Source organism: Gossypium raimondii, chromosome 3 (genome assembly GCF_025698545.1).
Source record: "Gossypium raimondii isolate GPD5lz chromosome 3, ASM2569854v1, whole genome shotgun sequence".
In the NCBI taxonomy this organism is placed as follows: domain Eukaryota; kingdom Viridiplantae; phylum Streptophyta; class Magnoliopsida; order Malvales; family Malvaceae; genus Gossypium; species Gossypium raimondii.
In genome coordinates, this window is record NC_068567.1 from 32,807,307 (window position 1) to 32,831,507 (window position 24,201).

Consider the following 24,201-nt stretch of genomic DNA (forward strand, 5'->3'; position numbering starts at 1 on the left):
GAATTATTGTTTGAATGGTTAGGGCACTAATCCTTATGTTCGTAGACTGATAAACAGCCGAGAAGACCAATCCGAGAGCATGTTGTGCCAATTTTGGATGATTTGAATCCAAGGGTAGTCAGACCATAAATACAACCTCAGTAGTTTGAACTAAAATCGGTAATGTTTCAGATGTTGCAAACAGTGAGCCAGTTTGGTGGGTTACCCACTGAAGATCCAAGACTTCATTTAAGACTTTTTCTAGAGGTTTGTGACTCATTTAGACAACAGGGTGTTCCTGAAGACGCTCTAACTTAAACTATTTCCATTTTCTTTAAGAGATTGTGCGAGAGTGTGGCTGAATTCTTTGCCTTGGGGAACAGTGGCATCATGGAATGATCTTTGCCAAAGATTTCTGCTATGGTATAATCCACCAACTATGAATGCCAAGCTAAGAAACGACATCACGTCTTTTTAGCAATTAGAGGATGAAATGTTATATGAAGCTTGGGAACAATTTAAGGAGTTAATTTGGAAATGTCCAATGTATGGATTCCAACACTGGACTCAAATGAAGATGTTTTATAATGGGTTGAATGCACACATGAGGATGATAGTTGATGCCTCCACCAATGGTACTTTGTTGGATAAATCTTATAATAAAGCATATGAGATTTTGGAAAAGATTGCCAATAATGATTATCAACATCCGTTAATGAGAGTTGGGATGGGTAAGAGAGCTATTGGTACCATGGAGCTTGATGCAATCACCTCGTTGACAACCCATGTATCTTCTTTAGCTGACATGATTAAAACCATGAAAAATCTAACTGTATTCCAGGAGACGAAATCTGCCGAGCTATCATGTATTTATTGTAGTGAAGACCGTATGTTTGACGAATGTCCATCAAATCTAGCATCTATATAATACATGGGCAATTTTAACCGAAATAATAACCCCTATTCCAACACCTACAATTCAGGGTGAAAGCAGCATCTGAATTTTAGTTGGAATAATCAAGGTGAGGGAATTTTAACAATGTTGCAAGATAGGATGCCAACAGTGCTCCGCCTGGTTATGATCATCCTATGCTGAGGCAAAATGTACAACATGGTCAGGCCTCAGCATCATCATCATCACCTATGGAAGCATTACTGAAGGAATGTATGGCCAAGAATGATGTTGTAATAGAGAGCCAAGTTGCATCCCTACGAGCTCTTGAGAATCAAGTAGGGAATATAGCAAATGCTTTAAATTCGAGGCCACAATGAGTATTTCCAAAGGATATCGAGAATTTAAGAATACAAAGGAAGGAGCAGTACAAAGCTATCACTCTCAGAAGTGGGACTCAACTAGATGATGTTGTTCAAGATGCCACAGCAAAAGAGGACAATTTCAGACTCGACCAGGAAAAGAATTCAGAACTGTTTGAAAAGCACACTGCAACTAAAAAGGTAAAACAACAGCCTATCGTAGAAAAATCAGATCATTTTGCTGGTGGAAATGCCACAGCAAAACAATATCAACAACCTGAAGGACGACTACCTCTACCATTTCTTCAACAATTCCACAATTGTAAACAAGAGGCCTGGTTCAAAAAAATTTTGGATATTTTGAACCAACTCTATATTAACATACTGCTAGTAGAAGCTTAGGAGAAAATTCCCAATTACATGAAATTCATGAAAGATATACAGGCGAAGAAACCAAGATTGGGAAATTTTGATATTGTTGCTTTCATTGAAGGGTGCACATCAATGTTGATGAATAAGTTGCCTCCAAAGTTGAAGGACCTAGGGAGTTTCACTATCCCATGTTTCATTGGAAATCATTATGTTGGTAAGGCATTATGTGATTTACGAGCGAGTATAAATCTAATGTCTCTGTCTATTTTCAAGAAGCTGGGAATCAAGAAAGCAAGACCTACTACGGTTATGTTGCAACTGGTCGATCAATCCTATGCCCATTCGAAAGGTAAAATTGAAGATGTATTGGTAAGGGTAGATAAATTTATCTTTCCTATAGATTTCCTTATTTTAGAATGTGAAGTTGACCATGATGTGCCAATTATTCTTGGAAAACCTTTTCTTGCTGCAAACAGGACTTTAATCGATCTGCAGAAAGGAGAATTAACCATGATGATGAATGATCAATAGATCACATTCTGTAACAGCCCATTTTTCAGTGGTGTCGGAAATGGTGGTTTCGAGGCCACCAAATCTAACAAGTAAGTTTGTAAATATTATATTTAATATTTACGAGTTAATTGTGATTTTAAAAAGGTTTTTGATATAATGATTTTTGCTGTATAAATATTTTATTAAGTTCAAGTGGTTTTAGAAAATGAGGTATCGGGACCTCACTTCTATAAAACGAGCTGTAAATATTTTTATTAATATTTTCGGAGTGTAATTAAGGTGGTATTGAAGTTTTGTTGGAAAATTTTATCATTTCGATAGTAAATTAAGCAAAAAGGACTAAATCGCGTAAAGTGCAAAAGTTGTGTTCTATAAGCTAAAGGTATTAAATAGCTATACAAATTTAATATGGAAGTCCTTGTATGGTAAATAGACCTTTAAAGGTGATAGTGGATGTGCATGGCTTGGCATTAGTGTAATTTTTAAAGTTAGGTAAGGGTAAAATGGTAATTTGATTATTAAATTAAATAAAATAAAAACCAAAATGTTATATCATCATTTTGGTGTCTTCTTCACGCATGAAAAGAAGAAAGAAGCCATGTCTATGAAATCTTGGTTCAGCCATGTTTTATTCCTTGCATGTAAGCCCCTAAGCTATAAGTTTATTGTAATTTTTACGTTTTCGAGATCGTTGCAACTAGGTCCAGCTAGCCTATACCTTTGATTTTGAAAATATTAAAGATTTTGAATGTTGCCATTGATAAATCTTGTGATTTTTTATGTTATATGATGAATTTGGAATGTTGATTTATATTTAAAAGTATTTTGTTATGTGATTTTGATGAATTTTTCGATTAAGGACTAATTTGTTAAATTAATAAAATTACAAGGATTCAATGTCAAATTGTCGCATAAATGAGCTTTTTTGGATACCATGAACATTCAGCTAAGATCAATTCTAGGTAAAAATGGTTAATTTGCATGTTTGGGCTTAGAGACTAAATTAAATAAAAGTAAAACTTTAGGGTAATTTTGTAAAATGTAAAAAGACCAAATTGTATGAAATGAATTTTTATTGTCTAAATTAATATATTGAATGAAATTATTAGTTTAGATCAAGATCGTGAAAAATTGAGGAAAATGGAAAATTAACAAAATGCCCTTGAACTTTTGTATTTCTGAAATTTAGCGTAAGTTCATATGAACTATACTATGTATATTGTTGGTTAAATTTAATGTTATTATATTAATTTTATTGAAAATGAAATGATATATATATATGTTATTATACCATTTAGATTATAATGAAACGAGGAAAATTCAGCAACGCACAAAGAATACCAAGCCCCGTTTGAACCTTAGGAATTCGTAGGATACAAATGACATGTCATTAGGGTTACCGATTCCAGCTCTTATGAGCTTATCAATACTCAACTTGTCTAAGCTTACCATTATTTAGCTCGGAGGAGTTTACCGTTTATAGCTCGTATGAGCATACATGTACAGGAATTGATGGATTACAGTTCAGTATACCTCGTGTGTACTACCATGTATCTAACGATATTCTAAGTGGTTCAACGGTCACAATCTGTTAAGAGACGATATGAGTTTGATACGAACTAATACATGTATATACATGAAATGCATAGAAATGATGGTACATGATATATTGATATATTGTAATGGATGATATATGTACGGTAAGATAATGATATGTATCATGACATGTACATATATGAATATCTTTGATATGTTGATACATGGTAATTATGTAAGTTGAGACGAGTAATAAACTCAAGCGTAACATGTTGAGAATATAAGGTTATCAATGTTGAATTTATATGAAATATGTTCAAGTATGCTAACATGTGTTTCTGTTTGATGCTTAGGCAAGGGCCAAGCTATTGGTTGAATGGTATTATGTTTACTTATAAGTCGTATTGAAATGGTAAGTACTCAAATGAAAATATGCTTGTACTCCTGAATAAGTGGTAAGGTTTAAATTATGCAAATTCTTATGAAATGGTTTATCATGTGATTAACTCTAAAAAAAGCTATGTTTAAATGCACTAGCTTGTGGCTATGGTTGATGATAGGCTTGTGTCTTATGTATTATGCATATGAAATAGAACGATAAGTTAAATTGATGATGTTATTTAAGCTAAAGATGGAAAGTAATGACATGCAAACGAAAGGAAGAAAATTGAAAGAGATTTAAAGTTTTTATAAAATCCTACTTTGTTAGGGATGATAGGTATAAGTGATGCTGTGGAATTATTCAATTTGTGAGTTGTTGAATTTGGTTTCATTAATCGTGTGGTATCGATATATGATTATTCTTGATATGTATAAATTTCATATTTGAAAAGGAAAGATATGATTAAAGTTTATACAATCTTACTAAGCATTCATTGCTTACGTAGTTATTTTTCTTTACTTTTTAGACTATCGGAAGCTCGTCGAAGCTTTATCACACTATCCAGTGATTATTTCAGTAGATTTTGATATCTTGGTTAAGGTTATAATGGCATGTATAGGTATTTTGGCTAATGTTAGCCTATGTGTTTTGGTTGTGGAAATGATCATTTGGTTAGTTTACATTTTGTCCTTGTGTTGGTAAAATGATATATATTATAAGGTGTATATAAGTAGCCTTGTAATGTTTGATATATGACTTGTTATGGTTGAATGATGGTAGATAGAAAAGTAGATGAATGTGCATATTAGATATGACATATAACTTGTTGTGAATTGGTGTTTTGCCATAATAAGCATATATATATTTTGATACTAATAATTATGTGGTACAGTCGGTACCAAATGGTATGTTTTGGTAAGTGATTTACATGTCGTGTAATGATGCAAACTAAGTTAGAAGTTAATCAATTATTTTGGCCAAATTGAATACATGGTTATATGTGTTTTAATGTTGTTATTTGATGTGCCTTTGGGCATATTTGTTGGATGTTATTGTACCATATGTGTTTGGCTTGATTATGCATGGTTTTGATGCCTTTTGAGGGCTTAGGTATATGTGCAAAAGGGATTATAGGTACATGTTGAAAAAACTGAGAAAATGGTTTGTAAAATAGCCTATTTTCGTCCACACGGGTAGAGACACAGGCATGTGTCTCAGCCGTGTGTGACACACGGCCAGGTAACACGGTCGCGTGTCCCCTGTAGTTTTCAAAGGGTTACAAGTCAGGTTTTACACGGCCTGGCACACGGGCATGTGAGGTTATTCCGAAAGGTACACGGCCTGGCACACAGGCGTGTGGTTTGGCCTTGTGACCCAAGTCAGTGAGTTACACGGGCACGGACATGGGCTGGGACACGGCTGTGTGTCCCTATTTCGAATTCCTACACGGCCTAAGACATGGGCGTGTCTCTTGGCCATGTGAGTCACATGGCCTGGCCACACAGCGTGTGACCCTTGCAGTTTTTAAATTTCCACATCCTTCTATTGAATCGATGACTGAACAGGATCGTGAGATCGATCGGATTATTGATGAACACACCAGATTTGATAATGAAGAGGAGGATGTACCATCTATTTACTTAAAAGGTCGATGCGTTATAAGATGAGTGCATGAAAGACCACTCGCCGCAATTAAAGTACCACCATTTAGCTCCAAGCTCGGGAATTTTTTCTCCCTTTGTTACATTTCATTATGTACATATATATGTTCTTGCATTCATGATTCATATCTGTACATGCATTGAGGACAATGCATCCCTTAGGTTTGGGGGTGTATTGTGCATCTAAACTGCATTAGATATTTAGTTGAGCATGCGTGTTTTAGTATTTTTTGTTCATTTGTAATTCATTTTGCCATGGCACGCATGATTGCCAGGAATTATTTAAACTGTGATAAGTGTATTTTTTTCTATGATGTTCGATGAGGAGCTTAACTCTTCAATAAACTTAGAAATTTGTGACAGTGGATTAGCTGATTTTAGCTTAGGATAGTTTTCTTGTAAATTGATCCTTAAAATTAGGATGTCCTAATTCCAATTACAATTGATCCATTGTAAGTTTCTTTTGATAAACTTAGAGACTTTTGAAGCTATATTTGGTAACATGGCAATACTCAATAATGAATAAAGTGGAAATGTCTAAGAAAATTCTTTAAAAAAATGCCATTAAATACTCCAATGCTTAGAATTGCCAAGTAAGTCAGCACCACTTTGTTTGCTTCATCGTGCTATTGACTAGAAAGGTGGGTTTGAGTAAGAATGTGTAACAAAGAAAATTAGGGGCACTCCACTGTAGGAACGGGATAAGTAGCTAAGAAGGTAGTTGTTTGCTCCATCCATCTTTTTAGTCAAAAGCTTTAGCTTCATATTCAAATCGAGACATAATTGAGTATTTGGCAATTTCGTGTATGTATAACACCCTTAAATCGTATCTGTCACCGAATTAGGGTTACAAAGCATTATCATACAATCAAAAACATTTAAACTTAATATCATTCAACAATACAATCATATCATAAACCAATCATATGCATACATATCGTCCCTAAATTGAGCCCTCGAGACCCTAAAAATATCTTATAAGTAAATCAGGACCAATTTGAAACAATTTTGAAAGATTAGAAAAAAAATGCAAAATTTTCAAAACAGAAGTCACACGGCTGAGACACACACCTGTGTCTCAGGCCGTGTAACCTTCGAACTAGGGACACACGGCCATGTCCTAGCCTGTGTCCTCACCCGTGTAACACTTTGAGAAGGGTCACACGGCCGTGTCACACACCCGTGTGCCAGGCCATGTAACTCATTTACTTGCACCCTAAAGAAATCATCAGATGACACGCGCCCATGCCTCAGGCCGTGTGGACCCAAATCTACCTAAAATCAAGTCATTTCCAAAATCATTTCATGCATAACTATATAAACCATTTGTGCACACAATCAAGGGGTTCAAACACCATTCAAACTTGCATAAACATACCATTTCAAGCATCCTAATTTACCTTACCAATATACCATTCAAAGCACCACAAACATACCAAAACATAATATGTCAACATAAGTGAACATTACCTTATTTCAAGAATCATAATCTAACTTAATTCCTTACCAAAACATATCTCAATTTATCCATTCTCAACCATTACAAGCCTACCAAAAGACCATACCTTTCAATAACTAAAAGTGGCTAAGATGACTTTACTTAACAAGCATTACAAGTCTATCATATAACATAAACTTCAAAGACACAAGCATAATAAAACAACCATTAATACTACCATGAGCCATCAATATAATAGACCTATACATGATAATATTGTCATTTCCATACATGATAACTTAGCTCATAAATGAACTTAATCATGTCTCAAGTAATCATTTTCAAGTCATTATCAACATGCCAAGATAACCTTAAAGACAAGCACATCAAACTAACCAATATCACATAACTTGGTAAGGCATCAAAATGTACCAAACCAACCTAGCTTTCCAAAGCTTATACATGCCAAAACACTATTAACACATGCACCATAATACCATCACAAAGCACCCTGTACATGCCATTATAAACCTTAGCAAAATTACTCAAAAACTACTGAATTGACCACTGGATAGTGTGATAGATCTCCAACAAACTTCCAATCGATCGAGCTTCTAATAATCTATAAAGTAAAGGAAAATAACTACGTAAGAAATGAATTTTTAGTAAGCTCGTATAAACTTTAAATATAATATATCATTTCAATAATGAACTTTATAGAATAAATATAAACCTTTACCAATGCCATAAGATTATTAAAGCCTATGTAACACCATCAAACTCACCAATTAACATACTTATTCATGATACATATGAAATCAATCATATTTGTATAAACATAACCTTTAATTCATCACCGCTACCATACGATCATATTTCATTCCATTTGCTTACTTACCATTTCCAAATGCTTAGTATAAGCCTAAACAACATCATCAAATCACAAGTCAGTGCACTTGTCCATAATATAAATGAGTTCATCCATGTAATAAATAAATTTCCCATATATAAGTACATCATTTAATTCATCAAACTTTTTATAACATCATGTTACATTTCAATTGTGAACTTACCATTTCATTCCCTTTTTTTACCCGTTGAACCATCTAGAATTACATCGGATACTCGAAAAAGCTCACACAAAGTGTACCTTTACATATAATCGTAACCTTTCCTTTATATGAATGCTCACACGAGCTGTGAAATGGGCCTACTCACACGAGCTGTGGGTCGAAATCTAAGCTACATTATGCTACTCACACGAGTTGTGGAGAATTCACAACAAATGCAAGACCTTAGCCATCGGTAGGACATTCAAGACCAGCACCTGAAACATGAAATCCTTAATGAAATGTCATTTGTATTTTAAGAATTCCTAAGGTTCAACCGGATTTGATATCCGTCAATACATCATGGCATAAGTTCATTTATACTTAATTTCATTTGTTTCATAACAATGTAATAACACTCAAATTTAGCTAACATTAAAACAATTACAGTTCATACAAACTTGCCTAACTAAATCGCAACAATGACTAAGTACAAGGGTTATTTGGTAATTTTCTCTTCTCTTCTCCTAGCTAACATTAAAACAAGTACAAGGGTTATTTGGTAATTTTCTCTTCTCCTCGATTTTCCACTTGTTTTTATCTAAAATAATAATTCCATTCAATTCAATATTTCTAACAGAAAAATTAATTCAATTTTTCCAATTAAGTCATTTTGACATTTTTACAAAATTGCCCCCAACATTTTACTTTTATACAATTTAGTTCCTAAGTTCAAAACATGCAAATTAACCATTTTTATTCAATTAATCTCATTCTAGTATTAAAATAATTAATTTAGCTTGTAACCCATAATAATGAAAATTTACAAAATTACCCTCAAAGTTTACCCTTTTGCAATTTAGTCCCTAAACCCGAAACTTGTAATTTCACCATTTTTAACCATAAATCATGCTAGCCAATTTTTACACACTCTTATAACATCCCATATTTATCCACAATTTACACTATTTTCCATGAATTTTACATTTTTCATAAATCAGTCCCTAAACTTGAAAATCATAAAAATTTACTTAACAAAATACTTATATTCAACAACCAAACTTTATAATCTATCATAAAATTTCAAGAACATCACAATTTTATCCATGGTAAAATTCTAAACATTTAACAATTTAATAAATTGATCCCCGGATTAGCTAGATTAAGCTAATATGAGCCTAAAAACATAAAAATACTAAAAATAGGTAAAAATACATATCGTGCATGTGAAACAAATCATGGCCAAAAGCTTGGTTTAAGCTTCCATGGAGTTTTAGCCTTCACCTTAAAAACATAACAAAAATAATGGCTTTGTTTATCTTTTAATTATGTTTTAAATTTTATTTATTTATGAAATTACAAATTTGTCCTTTACTATTTAATAGAATTTCGTAAAACATATCACCTAAATCGTCCACTATCTAAAATTATTGCTAAATTACCATATAAAGACATTCAAATATGTTTCTATGTTCAATTAACCCATAATAATCAATAGCAATTAACTTTTGCATCTTTTACGATTTAGTTCTTTTAATTAATTAACTATCTAAACATTAAAATGTCTTAACCAAATTTTAATACGACCTTAATAACACTCGTAAATATTTAATAAAATATTTATAGCTCGGTTAATAGAAATGAGGTCCCGATACCTCATTTTCTAAAACCACTTAACTTTAAGGTCATACCACTTAAACATAATTATTCATTCAAATAGCATAAATTGCCAATTCAAAAATTATTTTAATACCATATTTGACTCGTAAATATTTAATAATAACATTTACAAACTAACTCGTCAAATTTGTGGCCCCAAAACTACTGTTTTTGACACCACTGAAAAACGGGTTATTACAGTATGCTCCATTGTAATTGTCAAGTCAAAGAATCATATGATGAGCTGAATCCCCTAGTAAAAAAATAGGCATATTAAATGGATATGTATGTATTTGAGTATGTATAAGGCTAGAAAAAAAAAACTAAGTTAGTTAAAAGATGAATTAAGTAAATTAGGAGGTACTTGCTATAGTAAAAATTGCATGAATTCTTAGGATTTTTCTTTCTTTTAGGGCAATATTTTCTGTACTGCCTTTGCTAAATAAGCTTATGAAACTTGATCAAATTTTTAGACATAGAATATTTTTGTTGAGAATTGAAGTATAAAATGCTCTCTTAAAGGTCTCACAATGCAAAGGTGATTATGTTACTATGACAATTCTTACGTTCATGCATTCATGCATATATTGCTTGAGGACAAGCAATAACTCAAGTTTGGGTGTGTGATAACTCTTGAAAAGAGTTATAATTCATGTTTTTAGACTGGGTCAATTATCTGTACTAAAGTGAACTTAGTTGCATTTTAGGAAATTATTTTAACATTTTTAAAAGATTGCATAAGAAGCTTGGATGGTGCTTAAATATTATTATTTGTTACTTTTAATTGCTTATGGTAAGGCTATTTTTGGTGGTTTGACAGGTGCAGGTTGAGGAACGAGAAATAGAGTGAAAGTTTACCAGGGCAAAAGGTTGGACATTTTGTCAGCACGAATGTTGTGGCAATGTCAGGAAGACCGAGTCAACACTCAACACATACCAATTTCAGCCCAACTGTACTTGTACTAGAAAAATCTGCTTAAAAAAAGGAGAAAATAATCTTGGGGTTTTGGTTTTTATCCTAAAAAAATTCAAAATGGGAAGATAATATTAGGTTGTTGAAAAAAGAATTTAAAAAGAGGAAAAGATAAACATGGATTGTTGGATTTACCCTGGGAAAAAAGCTATAAAAAGCCAAAGAAGGAAACCCTAAATGGCAAACAAGGGGAAGAGGTCCTTAGGCAAATATGGAGGGTAGTAGCTAAGTAATGATGAAAATGGTGTTAGATGTTATATTGGTTTTGAATTTTATGTGCCAACCCATGAGCTAAATCTCATAGGGTTGAGATTGCATGATGAAACTTTTATTTTCTTTAATGGTTGAAGCATAGATCCGAATCAATTTACTATTTCATTCAATTGTTTTATTTCTAATTTGTATGCGTACAATCCTTAGACATAGATGATTGTTCAGCATGTTCATAAACTAAGCCTAATTCTAAAAAGGTTGGATTAGTTGGATCAATATTGAATGATATGAGCAAGTACTCAACCGATACTTGCAATAGACTTTAGACATAGAGCAATGTTCACGCAGAAGGAAAACAATACAGGGTACCATATTAAGGCTTATAGACACGGACAAAGGTAACTTGAGGTTTTTGCTCTCGAAAGAAGCATACCATTTTAGAACTCTTCTAAGTAGTAAACTGAGTATGATTTTGTTAAGGCATTATTGATAGTAAGGGTAGATTCTTAGTAATCCTGATGTTCCAAATCAACATCATATATCCATTATTCTTTGTCGTTGTATCTATATCATATCATTCTTAGTTATTTATTTGTTCTTTGTCGTTGTATCTATATCATATCATTCTTAGTTATGTATTTGTTCATTTACATAATATTCACGTAGTAATTCTCATAATTGCCATTACATTTCTATTCTCGTTTTGCCATAGCATTTCCAAGTATTCATTAATTCTACACATTGCATACATCACTATCCCTTTAATTGTCAATGCATACTTACCATAGCTTTACCATAGCATTAATTACATTTTATTATAATAACTTGACTACTTTTGTGCCTCAATCTAATCCTTGTGGGAACGATACTCACTCATCACTTTATTACTTGGTTTGACATGTATACTTGCACAAATTGCATATCATTTCACACACGACAGCAATCATAAGAAGAATGAAAAGCCATGGAAAAATTTAATGCCTTGTCTAGTTCCAACAAATTACTTAAGTTTGACTTCATATGTAAGTGCTCACATTAGACTTTTTATTTATTTGTTAGATTTTGGTTTGCTCCCTCATTGGTTTCAACTATAGCTAAAATGATTGAAGAGCCGTGACTAGTTAATAAAGGCATAGCCTTGTCACCTTTGGAGTGACGTCTACCAGAAATGGATGAAGTTGAGGGAAAGTTATGAGATCCATAGCAAGACCCTTGGGATCAAATTTGGTGGGTGATCAAAGATTTGTAAAATCGCATGTAGCTCCAAACATCATTGCAAATATCAAATGATGCAAATGAAAATATGAAGTACGATGAGCTTAAGTGTACCTAAACAAGTTTTATACAGGGCTATATTAGAGGTTGTAGGAGATGGGTGAACAATAAAACCCTATTTGAATTTGTTCTAGTAAACAAACGACAAAAGCTCCAAAGACCAAATGCCTTTAAGGATAACATAGAGAACAATAATAAGTTGTAACCTCTCTTCTCATGACTTGATTCATATTCAATTCAACCTTCCCATTTTCAGAAGGCATGCCTTTGTTTGTCACAAAATTTTCTTCAACCTTTTCTATTGGAAAAGGTTGCATGTCTTTCAACATTATTCCCCACCATTGCTGCAAATCCATACCAATCCATAGTATTTGTGTAATGCACAAACAATCCTTTATCATTAAAATATAGATAGAAACCATTTTATTAATTAGAACAATTTGCACTAGGCCATTGCACTTTTCCATTACCTAAAGCCTAGACTTTTAAGGGTCATAAATTTCAACAAGTTCATTCGCCTATATCATCAGTTGTATAAACATTTTCTAATTTAGCTCTAGCATCAACAAGTATCAACAAATAAAACCCAATAGAGATTCCTTCATATGTGTCCCAAGAAAAAATTTTGGTAACATAAGATTAGACATGTAATATTGAAGAATTCATACCTGATTGCTTAACTAATTTCTCATTGTCATTTGATGATATGAAATTAGAGATGGGTTTAGTTGATGAAGGCAACCCCTTCTCATAACTTGACAATGATGGTCTTGATTCCATATGCGGTTCCATACTGTGTTGAATGCATCACTAACCTACATATCACAGACTATCTCATCCACTCTCACAAGCATTTGATTGAGCACCAAGGGTGCTTTTGTGCGAAAGTTCTTATAATCATTTTGTATTTTGCTTTGCAACCACTCCAAATAATTATTGGTTTAAGACTCCAAATGTACAAGTAATTGATCAATGACCTCATTTGATAGCTTCATTCCATAACCAATCGTAGCAAAGATTGATGGCTCTAATACTTATTGATACGAGCCAAAATGTAGAGAGTAAAATTCACAAAGGAAAGAAGTAAAATTCACAAAGGAAAGAAGTAAAGGAAAGGAGAAGAGCGTTTAAGAATAAAAAAGAGAAACAGAGAAAAGAAAGAATTAAGAAAATGGATCTATTTATTTCAGATATTGATGTTTATACACGTGAATGACTTTTACTTTTATACGTAATGATCATGTTACATGATTTTTTCAATATTGCCATAGTAGTTAATACAAATACAATCTAGTTTATACAAATAACAAAAACTTATCTGCTTTTTAAATTAGCCCATATCATAGTGTAGGCAAATAACTACTATATTTACTTTTGGCTTTTTTAAAAAAATTGCCAAAGATGATGGTTTAGAAAGAAGATAGAAATAAGTGGTTAGGGTGAGAAACAAGAAAAACTTATGACAAATTATATTTTGTATTTAGGATTTGGTTTTAGGTTATGTTTTTGTCCTAATCAATTAGTCTTCCTTACATAGGTTAGATATCAAAGTTTTAGTCTTTTCAAAAGTTGTATGTATTTCAGGTGGTAAATATATAAATATTTGATATATTAATTAATAAATATGATCGGGTTCAGTTGAGTTTGGGCTTGAAAAATTTTGTCCGAGGCTAGGTCTAAATTTAATACGGGCTTTTTTGTTGTTGCTTAAACTCATTTTTCAAGTCTAATTTTTTGCCTGAACCCGTCTAAATTTCAAATGGGTCTTCAAACTTAAACAAATAACCTAACATTCGAATACACGTATCATCTTAACTAAAAACAACCAAGTTAGAAAAAGTGGAAGTAAACTTTTTTCTTAAACATTTGAATTAAGGGTCTGTTTGATTGACAGAATTGATTTTCCATAAATTATTTTCCAACTTTTCTAGCGTTTGTTTGGCGGAAAACATTTTCCATTTGAAAAATGAACTCCAAAACACGGGAAAATGGCTTACATTTTAGGGAAATTGTCTTACCCTTTTGAATTCGGTAAGACATTTTCCGGAAAATGACGCATTCTCCTCCCCTCTCCCCTTCCCCTTCCCCTTCCCCTTTCCCTTTCCTTTTCCCTTTCCCTTTCTCTTGGGCTACAAATCAAGGACCTTTTTCGATTCCTCCTTCATCCAGGTAAGGCTCATTCTCCTTCTTCCGTTCTTCATTCCTTTTCCTTCTTCCGTATTCATAGCTTGAATATTCACAGCTTTGGTGAATACTGCGCCCAATTTGAAGGGCTTATACTTGTAAGAAATCCAAATCAAGGGGAAATTGAAGTTCGCCACTTGTTTAAATTATTATATCTATTTTTCCGGAAAAAAGAAAAACTTATCAGATTGTCAAGTTCCGAACATGGGATTTTCGTTCTGGCTCGCTCGCTTGCGTTCTTGTTAAAAGAAATCAGCTTTTTCCAATGCTTTTCGGGACTCTTTTTACCATTACAAATCTCAGCTTAATACTTGTCTGAAGAACCTACCATCCACCATTGCTGGGAAAACCAATAGCCATGCTTTTTCATGGTCCAACTGTTTGCTTCCTCTGGCTTTTGCTATTTCTGCTGGATCCCTTACTTTCCAATCCCACAACAATCATCCTTCACTCTACGAACCTTCTAATTTGGATTCTCAGTTTTTTTTATTTAATATATTCCATTGGTTTTTTTTGTCATTTTTGATTGAGTGAAATTTGAGTTTCAACTGTTCTTTCAGTAGAAAATTTTTAACTTTTTTTATGCCCTTTTGTTTTCCTTGGATAACTAAGAAATCACCCAAATAAATGTTCTGAATAAGATGTTTTGTAATGTCATGGAACTAGTACTAGGATTATGTTGAACTTGAACATGTAGCAAAACTGGAAACTTCTTACATAGGTCGACTTCTAGCAGTACTTTGTGATAAACCATTTGCAGAGTCTCATTGTATTTAATTACATACATCTGAATATGATGTTTTGTAATGTCATGGAACTACTACAAAAATGTCTTGGTTCTTCTTGAGCAAGTATAAAATTTTAATTGTTCTTTTATGCTTGTAATCAGGTCCTTATAGTACCATATGGTGGAGCTACATCTATTGAGGGCCACACTTTGTCTCCTAATGGAGGTGTTTGCATCGACATGACCTTAATGAAGGTATATTTAATCATATTTCCTAGATAAATTAAAAAAAAAAGATTGGAATGAACTCTTTTTAATTTTATACCATGCATTTTATTGATATTGTTTAATGTGCTTCCTGGTAATGGCTTCTAATGAAGTTTGTCCTGCAGCATGGGCTTTATTAGCATCTAGTCATTGTGCCACTCATTCTAAACATGTTTTGTATTATTTGAGCTGAAGCTTTATTATAACACTCTTTTGACAATTATTTGACTTGAATTTGCAATTACTTTTGTGATAAAATCATCAATGTTCCATCGTGTAAAATGAATTTGCAATTCTATCCATTTGGTTTTTTAATTTGTGATATTATGAGTGATTTTTTTTAAATTTGTAGAGAGTTAAGGCGTTGCATATTTGGGACATGGATGTTGTAGCTGAGCCTGGAATTGGATGGATGGAACTTAATGAATACTTGGAGCCTTATGGTTTATTTTTCCCTCTTGATCCAGGTCAGTTTGTTAGAGTTATCCTTGCAACATATCATTTTCTTAATGAAAAATAACTTATTGCAACATTCAGCTACACTCCTTGATGAAAGCAACATATATATATATTATATTATATATTATTTATTGGCTTGAGTGTAACATTATCATCTTAAACCATGTTGACCTGCAGGGCCTGGTGCAACAATAGGAGGCATGTCGCAACACTGCTCTGGATCTTTAGCCATGATGTAGTTGCTACTCTACTACTGTCTTTCTTTGCATTCCTAGTTGCCCCTTAGTCTGCATTGAAAAATTACATCCAAATCTCTCTTCGAGGTTTGTAGAATTTTCATTTCAGCAATTTTGTACCAAACAAGTGTATTCAGATATGAAATGATGGATGTTTTTTCTCCTGGAAAATGTATATCTCTGTTGTGCATGTAGATGAAGCCTGAAATAGTCAAAAAGGGTTTGGAAGTGGCTTCAGGATTGTGTTTAAACTTCTGAAAGAATGCATAGGTGTTGATTCCTCACTAAAAACATTTTATGCGATTAGGGCACTTATATCTTCAATGCCTATAAAGTCCATGTTTTAGTTCACCATGGGTTAAACAATGGTCTACGGGCTTTTGTGTCCCTTTTGATAAAGAATAAACATTAAAAACATTTAAATGCCTCACATACTGAGGAGTCAGCTTGTGCCATTAGTGACCTTTTTCAGCAGAACAGTACTTATATAACCTTTCTTTGCTTTAAGGGTGCCTGTTGAAGACTTCAATATCGTGACATTGCATTGTAAAATGCATGCTTGTGATAGTTTCTTAGCTCGGTAAGTTAGATGCCATTGGTTTCCTGAAGAAAACTTCATTATTGTCCTGCATGTTCTGATGCATTACAAGGCTGGAAGGTGAATATTGCTAATAATATCTCAAATTAACCTTTCTTTGATGTGCAAACATGATGCAATAATATTTTAAGAAAACTGTCAATGAAGGCTATATGTTCCCTTTAATTGGTTATCATCTTTTAGAATCATGCACAGTAAGAAGCATAAAAAAATTTGGCTTCAAAAATTTTCTTAAGGTTGAAGATATTGATACTTTTAATGTGGTGTAATATTAGTTATGCACTTGGACAATGTTGTTATTATATGGTGTACTACTAATTATGCATTTAGATAATATTATTAATTTCTAATATTAATTGTGGTTTGGAAGCTAATTTATAATTATTCAATCCTTGTTTTTATTTTTTATAACACAATTACAAATAATTTATTTGACTTTGGTTGCTTTCAATTTATGACGTTTTTTATAAAATAGCTTAATAATTGAATATTATTATATATTTAATCGATTTATTTATTTATAAATAAATCATTGCAATTATGTAAAACAATTTAAAATATAAATTTATTAATATGCATATTAATATATGTAAAACAATTTTTCGAAAAATATTTTGAAATTTACCAAACAACAGAAAATATTTTACACAGTTTCATCCAAACACCAGAAAATATTTTCAGTAAATCATTTTCTAGAAAAGTAAATCATTTTCCGGAAAATCATTTTCTGGAAAACATTTTACTGACAAACAAACGGACCCTAAATTTAAATCTTGGAGTCACTCTGTCATCCCGGCCCAAACAACATGAACAATGGTGGTAATAAAAAAATCTTAACTAAAAACATTTATTAAAAAAAAAGCCTTTTATATTTTTACGCTAAAAAAACTTCACTAAAAAAATAATTAAAAAAGAACTATAGCATTTGCCCTTTACATTTTTACCCTTTATCTGATTCAACAATGACCAAAACCCCCTATTTCCAAATGCACAAAGCCATAAACCCCTCACATTTATTTTGGGGGAAAACGTCACCTGATTGGAAACTTTCCTCAACAAATCACAAAGCGCCGAGATCTGCCCTCTGCTATAGGATCGCCAATGAGAAGGGCCTCCTTCACCTCCTCCATCCTTTCTAGGACCCTCTCCACCGTTCACGACGGAGGAACAGTCAACCTACACCCTCGTCTCCTCCGGGTGGCGCTCTTTAGCAGCAGCAGAACCGACAATTCCAATTCTCGCCGCCATTGGTTCTCTCCGCTTCTCAATTCCTTTTCGAAAACCTCTGGTCAAGCCGTCTCTCTCGGCCTTGTCGGCGTTGTCGCCTCTGTGGCCTCTGCTGCTTCGGTCTACGCCAAGGAGCCGCCACCAGCTGAAATCATCCCAAAGGACGTTGTTCTTTATCAGTATGAGGCCTGCCCATTTTGTAATAAAGTTAAAGGTAGTATGTATTCGTTTTTCTTCTTTCCGTTGCATTCGTACCAAATAAAATTGACAGAACCAATCAAATTTGAACTCAGAACTTCATTTTTAAGCAAAAAGTAAATCCAAAAAATTATTTGGATAAGTAATTCTCACCTGTTTTGAATGATTAAATAGTTAGTTTTAGTGAGTTCTAAAGGAAACGATAATATGCTTACATTTTAACTATTCGCTATATATTACATTTTTAAATCAGACATGTTTTGGTAACTACCATGGTGATGGAGAGAAGGATTCTTTTGAAGAACTGAAAACTTAAAACATAACAAATGCATTATTTTTCTTTGATGAAACAATTATATTAGAATCTGTTTTGCATTCTAATCACTTTTTCCTTTGTAATCAGCTACACTTTTCTTTCTAGAATTTGCATTTTTCTTAGCAACTTTAGGAAGTTGAAAGACAAAACATAAGGCTTTGCTTAATAGTGTGAAATGAAAATTGGAAAGGTGGAAAATTGACGGAGTAGAAAAATAAAAAGATAGATGATATATATTTCCTTTCATTGATTTTCTTGGTACAAAAGATGGAAAAATTGAAAGAAAAAGTAAGTTTTTTCCCTTCATTGCTTGATAGAGTTGAAAAATGAGAAGAAAATAAAGCTTCTGAAAAATGCATAATTTTGAACTAACATACATACCTTTCTCATTTTCTCTCCTCTTATCATTCCGAATTGGAATAATTGTTTTTAAGCATTAAGATTGAAAATGGTTCTCTCTTGTTTTCTTTCTTCCCACTTATCTCTTTCCTATCAAGTACACTCAGAATTTACTTTCTTCTCATTTTTCCACCCATTCTTTCTGTTCTTCCATTTTTCTACTCAACCAAGCACATTCTCAGTAAAAAGACAACTAATTAAAATCTTAGTAACTTCATGATTCCTATAATGTTTATCGTCTCTCAGCATTCTTGGACTACTATGATATACCATACAAGGTGGTGGAAGTCAATCCCATTAGTAAGAAAGAGATCAAGTGGTCTGATTACAAGAAGGTGCCTATTCTGATGGTTGATGGTCAACAGCTGGTGGACTCATCAGGTTCTTGTTGTCAAAACTGTTTATAGTTTAAGTTCTCATTGGTTATTTTATATTATCCCTAAAGACCTAACAATCTGTTTAAGTTATTGACTTTATTTAAGCTCATTAGTTGCAATGATGGACTCAACGTGCATGTGGAACATGCAGCTATTATTGACCAATTGAGTGAAAAGATCCTTCCTGGAAAAGCAATTATTTCAGTTGCTGATGAAGATGAAGAAACAAAGTGGCGTAGGTACGGACTGTCTTGTTTCCTATAGTAATTAAAATTTTATTTTTACTATATCACTATAATATTATTAGTTCTTAAGAACTCAATCCTGATATAACATTTGTTACCTTCTTAAGGAGGATTCAGGTCTTCGGTTTAACCCCAGCTACTTGTACCAGAAAACTACCTATATCTTATTAAAATTTATCTTGCTAAGCAAAAGGTATTAAAAGAAACTATTTGGGTGCACTAAATAGTTCTTTTTTTAATTTATCTTGTACTTTGAAACTAATTGAGATGACGCTTACCATGAAGTATATTAAGTTCAAAATAGTGCCAAAACATGGTATACTCTCGAAATAACAACCTGTTAACAACGTTTGTCTAGTAGTGTATAAAGGACTTTCTAGTCTTTTCAAAAATCTTTTTACAGATACGAGCCAAACCAAACTTTGGCTTTTAGTGTGCAGCAAATGAGAAGTTTACTGGAATTTTCGGTAACTAGTTTAAGGTCTAAAATGTGAGATACGTGCCTTTCAACTGTAGAGTATTTGGGTGATTGCTCCTAGCATTCCTCTCGATTTTTTATTACCTGGTCTTGAAAGATCAGAATTTTGACCTCAGTTATTGACCCTCTGATAAAACTGAATAATTTGTATAACTTTTTATATTAATTGTCTTTTTAATTGAACCTCATGCATGAAAACATGAACTCTATGCTTAGCAAAGATGTTATGTTTCAGGATATATAAATCAGCATATATGAAAATACTTTTGGTAGTAGATAGAGTTATGTGTGTACAAAACTATACATAGGTCATTTTTCTTGTTTCTGAGTAGCTATGAGTTAATGATCTTCTACTGTAGAACTTTGGTTAATACATATTGCTGTATTAATGCAATTCAAAGTCTTCCTTTTTGCTTTAGCTGCTTTTAGAATAAGTATTTCATCTTTGGAACACTAATAATGATGTCCTTGTGTAGGTGGGTTGACAACCACTTGGTGCATGTCTTATCTCCAAACATATACCGCAACACGTCTGAGGCTCTTGAATCTTTCGACTACATCACTAGCAATGGTAAATTAATGCATAATTTTGTATTATACATACGTAGCTGCCTTCCCTCCATTTACAAACCTTGCCGCTTTTTAGTCAATGATTGATCCATTTACCCCTAAAGTTGGGAATAAATACGTCATCCACTATGTTTTCCACAAAGTCCTTTAATAAGTAGTGAGAAAGTAATTTTATCTATTTATGGATCATAGAGTTATTTGCATGTTTTGTTACTTGCATTGTTTTTAAAAGTGCCTATGAATTCTTTTGTACTTTGCCAAGCAAATTGCAACAATTTAAAGGTCAATAGGCTTTGGAAACAATATTGTTTCATTTTTAATAATTAGGAAATGTTATTTTCCTCTGTCTCACTACTTCAAGTAACATACCATTTCCAATAATGAATGTCAAATAAAGTTTTACACTCAATTTTTAGGAATAGGGAATTGAAGATGTGAAACAGTACAAAATATAGTAGTATAGAAGACATTGGAATTAGTTATGTCTAGTTTCTTTATGCAAACTTGAATTTCTATGCTGTCTTCTCCTCTAAAGTTACAATGGATTGAAAAGAGTATGAGGTGAATTAAACCTCTGTAAATAGTGCTAGGTTTCATACGCTGTTTACATGTTATGGGTAATATGAGAGGAGTAACAAGTAATATAATGTTTTGAGTATTGATCACACTAGAAATTGTACTAAATTTGTTAATTACTAAATTAAAATAACCCAGTCTTATCTGAACAAAAGATTAAAACATGTAAACTAAAACTAAATAAAAGAAAATAACAAAAATAAATATTTGAGTTTAAATTAATTAATAGATGAAAGCCTACAAGACCTGCATACCAATAATTCTGAATTGAATTAGTTGGAAAGAATGATACAAATATATACAAGGAATAACGGAAAGAGAAAATTAAATTTAATCATAAAAGATAAATAAAATGAAGAAACCAATTATAAAATAATAAAATCTAGATCAAAACTTCAAGGACTTAGATAACCGAATAACTCTATTGCTTAGAGTTATCAATTGACCAAATGTCCAATCTTTTAATTTTGTAATCATTGCACATGTTTGAAGAAGGGTGGTAATTGATCTGTTTCTTTAATTAAGTATTAAAATTGGACCGTATCCATAACTACAGACGAAGGTGAGCTTAAGGAACTCCGTTATTCTAATTTAGCCTGAGGCCCTGAGTACAAAATAAATGCTGAATCAAGCCTAAGCCTGAGCTTTCTGCTTGATGTACTCAACTTAGGGTGATTGCACCCGTAGTCCCCTACCAAGAGCCTAATGTAATATCTATAAGCATGCTTATGTATAATTCCCTTCTAATTATTCATTCTCTGAAATTCCCTTTTAGTAATCTATTTGCAATAATTGTTCTTAGAAGTCTTCATCATGAGCACATAAGATACTTTCTTTTCTACAGAATTGTTAGTTGATTTATGAATTACCTAACATCAATTATCACAGCTACCCTTCCTATTACACTGCCAGTGATGCTATTCTGATTACGGGGACCAGTAGCATGAAAGTTTTACTTGATCTCTATAGTCTAATTGTCATTACATTGGTCTCCATAGGCAAAGTTTGGTTATGGCATTTTCTGTCTATTTGATGCTATCATAACTTCCTCAACTTGTTACTATGACTTTTTTTTCCTTAAAATTTCTAATTTGATTTAACTTTTGTTGTTTTATTTTGATGTAGCCCTCTTATATAATTTAGAATTAATTCTTCGAGGATTTTGGCTGTTCTTTTACCATAGTGATTGTGTTTCATGCTTGAGTTTGTTTTGCTATTCAATCAGTACCAGCATCAGATTCCACCTAATAATCATCACGTTCCTGTTGTTTTTTTCTCTTAACTGCAGGTAACTTCAGTTTCACTGAGAAGATAACAGTGAAATATGCTGGAGCTGCAGCTATGTATTTTGTGTCCAAGAATCTAAAGAAGAAATATAACATCACTGATGAGCGTGCTGCCTTGTATGAAGCAACAGAAACATGGGTGGATGCTCTAAATGGGCGAAATTTTCTTGGTATGATTTCTAAGTGGATATAATTTTCAGAGGTCAGATCAAGTTACATAAGCAACAGTTACTGACTGATCAATTTCTTTTAATTATTCTTTTTGGGGGGAGTTATTGACTGATCATTATGACATGCATTCGTTCATTACATCTTTTCTCTTATTTTCGTGAAGAAAAATTTAAGGTTCCTAAGTGGTCTTGGTGGGGTTACAATTTAATTGAATTAGTGCATTATAGTTAAGCTCACACCTTGACCTGAGTCGGGCAGAGTTAACCTATCGTAACGATTTTCATATTGCTTTTCTTATAATGTTTTTGAAGGGCAATTGTAAGTTTTTCTCCTCAATCTCATTGTGTAGGGGGATCCAAGCCTAATCTAGCTGACCTTGCTGTCTTTGGGGTGCTAAGACCGATACGTTACCTGAGATCTGGTAGAGATATGGTGGAACACACTCGAATTGGAGAGTGGTACTCTAGAATGGAGAAAGTAGTTGGGGAGTCATCAAGGATCAAGGCTTAAACCATATGCTCTTGGCAAGGTCTGTTCCCAGCATCAATTGGCAACACCTACATCTTAAATAGAAAACAAAATGGTTTCCTAATAACAGTTTTGGTTTATTAAACAATTTTTTTTCCATACCATAAGTTGACGGGCAATTCTGTTATTGTAATTCATATTTGAATGTTGAAATTGGAATTATTTCTGTAGGTAGGTTTTGTAAGCAATTCTAGGGAATGAGGATGCTTCACAGATGGATTGTATTATTTTGACATGATTTTATACCTTGCAATGGTCTCGTAATAAATTCATCAAATTAGGTCTGTTTCATGGTCACTTGACGGACGGGCGTCAACTATTTAACATTTTCTGGGGTGGTCTTTTTAATCTTTTGGCAAATTCTTGGCGTTTCTTCTCCCTCTAATTTTGATTTTGTTTTGTTGGCTTTGCATGATAGGAGGGCAGAAAAGTGAAAATATGTAAGAATGGAAGTGAGAGAAAGATATGAGAAATTCATTACTAATATGTCAAAAGTTCGAAATTGGTACAAAATTTACATGTAAGAAAATTTGCTAAAGTACCATGGAAGCCATTGTAGTTTGAGTTAGATTGCATTTTGTTCTCTTTAACTAAAAAAGGGGGTAAATTAGTTGTATGTTAGATCGAAAAGTAACTTGGTTTTTTTATTAAAAATTTCATCCATTTCTATTATTAAAAATTTGTCTCTTTGTACATCAACATGACATACACGTGGAACATCATGTGTTATTATTCGGTTATTTTGTTAGGCACGCCAGTTTTTAATACTACAAATAAATGAAATTTTTAATAGAAAAGATCAATTTACTTTTTGATCTATGTATAAGGATTAATTTATTATTTTTTGAGTAAAGGGAAAAATGTAATCTAATTTTAGTATAAGAGCCTCTATGGTATTTTCACTAAGAAAATCTAATAAACAAGTCAAAGTATCTTTCATATTATGGGATAAATATCAAAACTATAAACTTTGATTTTGGTTCAAATGCATACATACAATTTTGATTTTAATTCAACTTTTCACATTTAAAGAAATGAATATATCAAATTTATTT

General features: G+C 32.6%; 1 protein-coding gene and 2 non-coding genes across 4 annotated transcripts; 2 read left to right on the plus strand and 1 right to left on the minus strand.

Moving 5' to 3' along the window:
* Positions 1–427: 427 nt before the first annotated feature.
* On the minus strand, positions 428–534 carry LOC128040134 (small nucleolar RNA R71). Its single transcript, XR_008194794.1, has one exon. It is a non-coding gene; the product is annotated as a small nucleolar RNA R71 (small nucleolar RNA).
* A 14,840-nt stretch (positions 535–15,374) lies between these two features.
* Positions 15,375–16,144, plus strand: LOC105795825 (uncharacterized). The gene is made up of 3 exons (XR_008194131.1): positions 15,375–15,470; positions 15,835–15,949; positions 16,119–16,144. It is a non-coding gene; the product is annotated as an uncharacterized LOC105795825 (transcript).
* A 1,633-nt stretch (positions 16,145–17,777) lies between these two features.
* LOC105794094 (uncharacterized) lies at positions 17,778–23,430 on the plus strand. 2 transcript variants are annotated; one of them, XM_052628265.1, is made up of 6 exons: positions 17,778–18,216; positions 19,162–19,296; positions 19,444–19,531; positions 20,492–20,586; positions 22,450–22,649; positions 22,968–23,116. In XM_052628265.1, the coding sequence occupies exons 1-5, from the start codon at positions 17,877–17,879 to the stop codon at positions 22,638–22,640; spliced, it is 849 nt and encodes a 282-aa protein (XP_052484225.1). In that variant the 5' UTR covers positions 17,778–17,876; the 3' UTR covers positions 22,641–22,649; positions 22,968–23,116. The 2 variants fall into 2 exon arrangements, with proteins under 2 accessions (XP_052484225.1, XP_012478536.1); XM_012623082.2 differs by having other exon boundaries at positions 17,780–18,216; positions 22,450–22,617; positions 22,968–23,430.
* Positions 23,431–24,201: the final 771 nt, after the last annotated feature.

What these genes read in the sequence shown, in the direction of transcription:
- LOC105794094 (XM_012623082.2), top strand. Translation starts at nt 17,877, where the DNA reads ATGAGAAGGGCCTCCTTCACCTCCTCCATCCTTTCTAGGACCCTCTCC. An exon ending in ATTTTGTAATAAAGTTAAAG is followed by an intron (nt 18,217 to 19,161) that starts GTAGTATGTATT and finishes ATCGTCTCTCAG; the next exon opens with CATTCTTGGACTACTATGAT. An exon ending in ACAGCTGGTGGACTCATCAG is followed by an intron (nt 19,297 to 19,443) that starts GTTCTTGTTGTC and finishes TGGAACATGCAG; the next exon opens with CTATTATTGACCAATTGAGT.